General features: G+C 39.1%; 1 protein-coding gene across 1 annotated transcript; it reads left to right on the forward strand.

The window, feature by feature from the left end:
• The first annotated feature begins 4452 nt into the window (after positions 1–4452).
• LOC121899310 (diablo homolog, mitochondrial-like) lies at positions 4453–6715 on the forward strand. Its single transcript, XM_042415032.1, has 6 exons — positions 4453–4589; positions 4990–5122; positions 5260–5385; positions 5878–5988; positions 6122–6218; positions 6442–6715. Exons 1-6 carry the CDS (start codon positions 4453–4455, stop codon positions 6645–6647), a joined length of 810 nt encoding a protein of 269 aa, XP_042270966.1. The 3' UTR covers positions 6648–6715.

Consider the following 6715-nt stretch of genomic DNA (forward strand, 5'->3'; position numbering starts at 1 on the left):
CAAGGTTAGGCCATGTTTTCACCAAGTTCATGTTCATGTTACTGGGCTGGGTTGGGCTCCCTACTGCTCCGCTTAAGGGACAGGGATTATAAAGTACTAGGTGGGCTGCAGCAACTGACCTATAGCTGGTTGGGCTCAGTGAGGCAGTCTGATGACATGTCGCGGCAGGGCGAACTTTCATTGGGTTCCGCCTACTGTACCCATAGAGTCCAGTAGAGGGTGGAGCCTGTGAGAGATAGAATGAAGGTTATGATATTGTAACCCTAGTTCTGTAAGCAGAGGCGGAGCCCTCTACCTATGGACCCTGCCACTCCTATGCTATCCGCTGAGGTGGTTTCTGCATGAGAGAGGCAGTGAGGCGCTGCCTTATATACTGTGTGGACACATGGAATCGGTAGGCATGTCCTAATTTGCCAGCTACGTACATGCAAACTTCAGTGGGTGATTGCGTGTGTCTGATTGGAGGAGAATATTACGCATAGAGTCCAGTAGAGGGCTGGGTGTGTGCTTAATGGAACTAGGGTCACAATATCGTAACCATCGTTACTGTGGTAGTCCTGGCCAGGTCTACGCCAAACATGCTGGGCCCCATCTGCTCCAAACAAATTTATTTTGCTTTTATCTGACCAAAGAATGTGCCGCCAGTATTCATCAGGCTTCTTGTAATGTTCTTTGGCAAAGTTTAATCTTGCAGTTTTGTGCCATTTTGTGAGCTATGGTTCTCTTCTTTGACGTCGTCCATAGAAGTTGACTTCATGCAATGTCCTGTTAGTCAGGAGTGAAAAGTCACTGAAACACAAATTTCCATAGACAACCCTTGTGCCAACTCAGAAGCACTTGGCAAAATGCCAAAGTTTTCCTATTGAAAAGTGTTCCTAATATTTTGTCACTCTCATGTATGGTAATTGGGTATGAAAATATTAGGAACACTTGCATAAGGTTCATAAAAGTAGAATTTATGACAAAGCTTTTGTATTGGATTGCATTACATTGCACATGTGTTCCTAATAAAGTGCTCAGTGAGTGTGTATATATAATGGTAATTACATTAGAAACTTTTGGGAGTTAAATATCAATAAAGGATGAACAGTAGATAGCACTTTTGGTGGGTGAGATGATAAATATTTTAAGTTTTGTATCTGAAAATTTTACCTGGATTAACCTGACTCCGGTCTCGCAAAATGTGCCATATAAATTTCTATTCTTCAACCACTGGTTCTAGTTGCATACATGTTTATAAGGCTGCTCAGATGTTTGTGAACCCCAGTGCAAAAGATGAACAAACACCTTGACTAACACCTCATCTGACACAGAACAGGTGGTATTTTTGATGCACTGCATTATCTTTTTTGACAGCACTCCAGTGTCACACTAACGCATTTTGAGGTCAGTGATCACAGTAGAGCGGTAACTTACAGGAGTAGAATCAGTATTGTTTTGAAGAAGATGATGAAACCCATAAAGAGACATCTCTACAGTTTAATGAGCAGAACTGGAGAGACGTACTGTGTGATATCTCTAGAGCACAGTTAGAGAGCAAGTCTTGTATTCCCTGCTTAGTAATTAACAGACCTGTTGATTATTAACATAAAGCTCCTGAGTCTAATTGTGCAACCTGAAATTTCCATTTATTTGGCAAACAAGTTGACTCTGCTGAGAGCGGCTCACTTAGGCTCGTCAGCTCTTTACGCAAGTTCTGCGTCAGTAATCAGGACTGCAGGGGGTTGGACCAAAATCTGTGTCCAAAACAAATTCTGCTTCTAAGCCCCAGTGAATGCAACCTCAGCAGATAATATATTTGCTGGCTATCAGGCAGAATGACAGCCATTGCCAAACTTTTGGCAACAAAAGTTTTAGTGAAATATTAAATGACATGGACAAATGAAACAAGGCTATATTCATTCAAATTAATTAATTAAAAAGCTGACATAGTAAAGTTGCAATACAGATTTTACACACAAGAAGAAAACCTCTGGCACAATTTATGTAATGTGTATATTGGTTGGTTTCATTATAACATTAATGACATAGGAGAATATGATGGTGACAAACATGACTGAGTAGGAGAACAAACTAAACATGATCATAAGTAAAGTACAGTACAGTTTTTGTGCTTTTTTTGTCCATCTTTAATAAAACTTGGCCACAGTCTGACTCAGATAATTCAACATACTGAGAAACTGTAAAGTGGATTGACAGAGCAGGATACAACTTTCAAAGTGCAGGCCAAAATAACAATTATGAATTACAGGAATATTTATTGTCAGAACCAGCTCTGCTTTTAACAAGTGTATGACATTAATTGTTACCGGGTTATTTGCTACATAGGTCTATAATCAACAGCATTAAGATAAAGACTTTTAAAAAGTCCAGTCCTGTAAAAGACAAATAGACAAGAATAGGACACAAGTGTTCAGGTTAAATTGTTATTAAGTTGTTCATACTTATACCATCAGACTGAAGTTGTTAACAGTGTTAACAGTTATCATAGCAATTTAATCACAGTCATGCTCATAACAAGAAATAGAAATAGAAAAAGCAGAAATGGAGAACATGTTTCTAAATTGTAACTACAAAGAAACTGAACTGAGGCCATTCTTTTCTGTTCAAGCTCAAAACGGATGGAGCATGAACAGATATGATGTAGTTAAAGTACCTGACTTGAACGAACAATATGAAATCAATGTGAAGTACAGCAGTTTCTATGAAAGTGCACCAAAGCTGGGTGAGACAGAGGGGCAGCTTTGGCCACTTTTATCATTTTATCATAGGAGGACACACATGATCAAGAGGTAGAACTGATTATAGATGACCTAAGATGATCCTAAAATAAACGTCTCCAGCAAGGATACCTTATATTTCTTGTAGATGATAAGGGAGGAATCAAAGATATGACCATGTTGGTGTGCTACATACTGACTTTACTGATTCCTGACTTTTCCTTTAATGCCACATTTTTGGTTTTGTGTGAAGTGCAGGATGAATCACAATGACATGGCATGGAGCTGCTAGCATGATCGTAGACTTCACTAAACAGTGGAAGGATCTTGATTGGCCAGCTCAGATGAGACAAAAATGCCTCAAAACAAGCAATAAGTGACGGTAGCTGCAGAACAGGCCTCGCAGAGCACCACTAGGGAAGATATCAAGTGTGTGCTGATGTCTATGGGTTGTAGACTTCTTATAGTCATAGATATTTATATTTATTTTTGGCCACTAAAATTGGGGGACAATGCATAACAATTCCTATATGTTTCATATTATGTGGCAGTTAACACCCTAAAAGCTGGCACTGTATTTTTGATCTAATAACACAGTCCACACCTGGCTTATCTATAGTATATAGCAGATCTATATATGTATAACATATATAGTATATGATGTGCATCTTTGTTTCAGACATTTATGAACCAGTGATACAAAAATTGAGCTCCAAGTATTTTTGTTCAGATAATGCACTTCTATATTAATTGTATATAATTTACAATCCCACAATGCAATGTGCAACATTTTATATATGTAAACATTGTCGTTGACTCTACAGCGGTCAGTGATGATGTAAAATTATGATGATTAGATTAATTATGATGACTTCAGAATGTACAACAAAAGCAAACACACAGGGCCTTGTAACATCTGCATTTCTGGTAGTAAGACAGACAATCTTAAAGAAATGGAAAATACAGAAAGAGGACCGCTATAGACTGGATAACTAGTTCAAAGAATATATGGACATATTAGCGATGGAACAAACAGGATGTACCCTTTAACAAAACCACACTGGACAAAGTAAATTGTATGTAAAGACATATATTATCAGTAAGGAGAAAGAGCTGCTGAGAAAGTGCAAAGCCTGAACTGATTCACGAAAAAAAAAGGTCATAGTACCCTCTTCCTCCCCAACATTGTGTATGTTTTGTAAATGTTGAGTGTTACGTCATGTCACAGTTTGTCCTTTGTCTGTGGAAATCATAAAATATGAATAAAATTTAAAAAAATACTGCTAACTGTATAGACAATATAGTAAATGTCTATTACTGTGTATAAAGAGTAGTGAGTGAGTGAATAACAAGTGTTGTACAAACAATTAACACATCAGGTTCTGCAACCTTAACGTAATTTCTGTTCTGTGGGCCTTTTCAGATAAGGCCAAATACGCACATTTGCTGGCAGAGTCAACAGATCAATGTGTTTTACGCAAGGAGAGGGTGCTGGGGCCTTACAAATACTCACAGGACATGACAGTTGGTAGACGACAAGCAGACTGAAGGGTTTCAAGCAAGACTTTTCTCTCTGCTTTTACCAAGATAAATTCTACAAATCTACTGTGAGTGGACAGCAGATTAGTTTAAATTGTGAAAAGGAAGAAAACCTACAGCCAGCAGCAAGTTACTTTAGACAGATCGTAGCAAATACATCCTACATTTGCAGCAGATCTAATTTATTTGCAAAATGCAAGCCGTTCGACAGTGTTCAGTGTGCGCCAGCCGTACCGCTGGAGGACTTCTGCGAAATCAGGCAGACATTTCACTGCTGAGGACCAACAAGAGTGTGCTCAGAAGAGGAGCTGCCTGCACTCGTCTCCTAAGGTAGGTTATAGATATCTAGATGATGTTACGCCAACAAAAACATGCATAGGATTTGAACACTTTGTGCACATTGCATTGCAAGACATCTTATGCATTAAAAACACACCGTAAAGCTGAACAATTTTAGGCATTCAGCTATTTACTTGTGATTTTGCCATTCTTCCTGTGAAAACTAGAATGTAACCTATACAGCATTACCACTCTTACATGGAAGATATATTTAACAGAAAAAATGTGTATGTCAACTATAGGTTTGACTTCTCAAACATCCCCTGAAGATTTTGTTTGTGATTTTGTCGGCTACATTAAAATTTTTATAATTTCAACTCACAGCACTACCAAACTTTCAGCCATTGTTCATGACCATAATAACTTATATCCTGTCCTAATTTTTCTCCAGCAATTCTGAGAATGTCCTCTTCAGCAGCAGGAATCTTGGAGTCCAGAAGTTGGGGGAATGGAAAGATACTGCACAGACAAGCACAGCGTCTTTAAGTGTTGGCCGCAGGCTTTGTGCTGTTCCCTTTACACAGGTGGGTGGGAATATAATATACATACACTAGTCCAATGTCCTGCAGCTGCACAAATCATTTTCCTGTTCTTTCATACGTTGTGCATACAAATTGAAGGATGGAGTTAAAATACAGATTTTTTTCCCTTCTTCTTGTAGCAAGTGGAAAACCTCTCTCATGACTCCCTGATCAAAAGAGCAGCCTCAGTGGTCACAGACAGTTCAAGTACTTTCCTCTCCCAGACCACCTTGGCTCTCATAGATGCCCTCACAGACTATTCAAAGGTAGGTTTGAATCTCATTTGAAACATTTTATCCACATATGAGGATTACCAACCTAAGACGTAGAGTTTCATTCATCATTAGGAGAAATGGTTGTATTACAGGGTACATCACCACGATTCAGAGTTTGTTGAAGTCCATATATATTGAAAATAATTTGAGTATATCACAGTGAGGATAATACCTCTCAGTAATGACTACTTTGGATTTTGCAGTTGTCTCCAAATTTGGTCTTCCATTTTTTCTACACTTGCACCACAAAGTGATAATTAAATATAGAGTCTTCCTGTCTGTCTTGTTTCTGCATTTAATATGAGGTTTACACATCCTTTGGGCTGGAGTTATAAGACTAATAAACGAAATCTGTTCTATGCCTTTGTGAAGAATAGACACACCTGTCTGATCAGAACAAAACTACTGTCAAACTAATGGTTAGTGTTTAAAAATTGCCCTGTACTGTCCCTGACTATATGTCCTCCCTTTGTTTGCTAACAGGCTGTGCACACACGTGTTGCTCTCCAAAGACGCTATTTGGCCTCAGTGGGAAAACTGACCCCAGCGGAGGAGGACTCCCTCCGGCAGGTGATCAATGGCCAGCGAGCTGAGGTTAGTCTGTGCTGTGCTCTTTGGAGAAAAGTTGTTTAAAACTACTCGATCATTCAGTTTCTCCTATCAAATTCATCAATTTAAGAAAATAGAGGTATCATATTGAGTTTGTCTTGTCTCTTTGCCCTGCCAGGCTAGTGACAGACTGGATGAATGCAAACGTTTTGAGTCGACCTGGATCAATGCTGTCAACTTGTGTAAAATGGCGGCTGAGGCAGCGTACATTTCAGGTGAGTAGAAAGTGTGCCTGAACTGTTAATAATAATTATCATTTCTGGTGACAGATTAAGTAACTATTCAGCTGGATTTCCTGAGGCATGATTTAATGCTGAATACTGTGGTATTTAGGAATAGTGTTGTTGCTGTCAGTGTTACATTTTGAAAAGTTTTCTTAAGGTCAACATCTACTCAGATAGTTTGACTAAATGTGTGTTTGCATTTGTGTGTTCCCAGGAGCTGAGCAGGCGTCCATCACAGTGAGGACAAACATTCAGTTGGCCCAGTCCCAGGTGGAGGAGGCACGGAAAATGTCGGCAGATGCAGATAAGAAGTTGGCCGAGACTAAAGTAGAAGAGATCCAAAGAATGGCAGAATATAATGCCTCCCTAGAAGATAGTGAGGAGCTTGAGGTTCACGAGGCCTATCTACGGGAGGACTAAGACAAATAGTCAGAGATATTAGATAGCCGGAAAAAAATAAGTGCATGTTAAAGTGCTGTTAATTTCAT

The sequence above is a fragment of the Thunnus maccoyii genome, chromosome 6, assembly GCF_910596095.1.
Source record: "Thunnus maccoyii chromosome 6, fThuMac1.1, whole genome shotgun sequence".
Lineage (NCBI taxonomy): Eukaryota > Metazoa > Chordata > Actinopteri > Scombriformes > Scombridae > Thunnus > Thunnus maccoyii.

What these genes read in the sequence shown, in the direction of transcription:
- LOC121899310 (XM_042415032.1), top strand. Translation starts at nt 4,453, where the DNA reads ATGCAAGCCGTTCGACAGTGTTCAGTGTGCGCCAGCCGTACCGCTGGA. An exon ending in GCCTGCACTCGTCTCCTAAG is followed by an intron (nt 4,590 to 4,989) that starts GTAGGTTATAGA and finishes ATTTTTCTCCAG; the next exon opens with CAATTCTGAGAATGTCCTCT. An exon ending in GTGCTGTTCCCTTTACACAG is followed by an intron (nt 5,123 to 5,259) that starts GTGGGTGGGAAT and finishes TTCTTCTTGTAG; the next exon opens with CAAGTGGAAAACCTCTCTCA.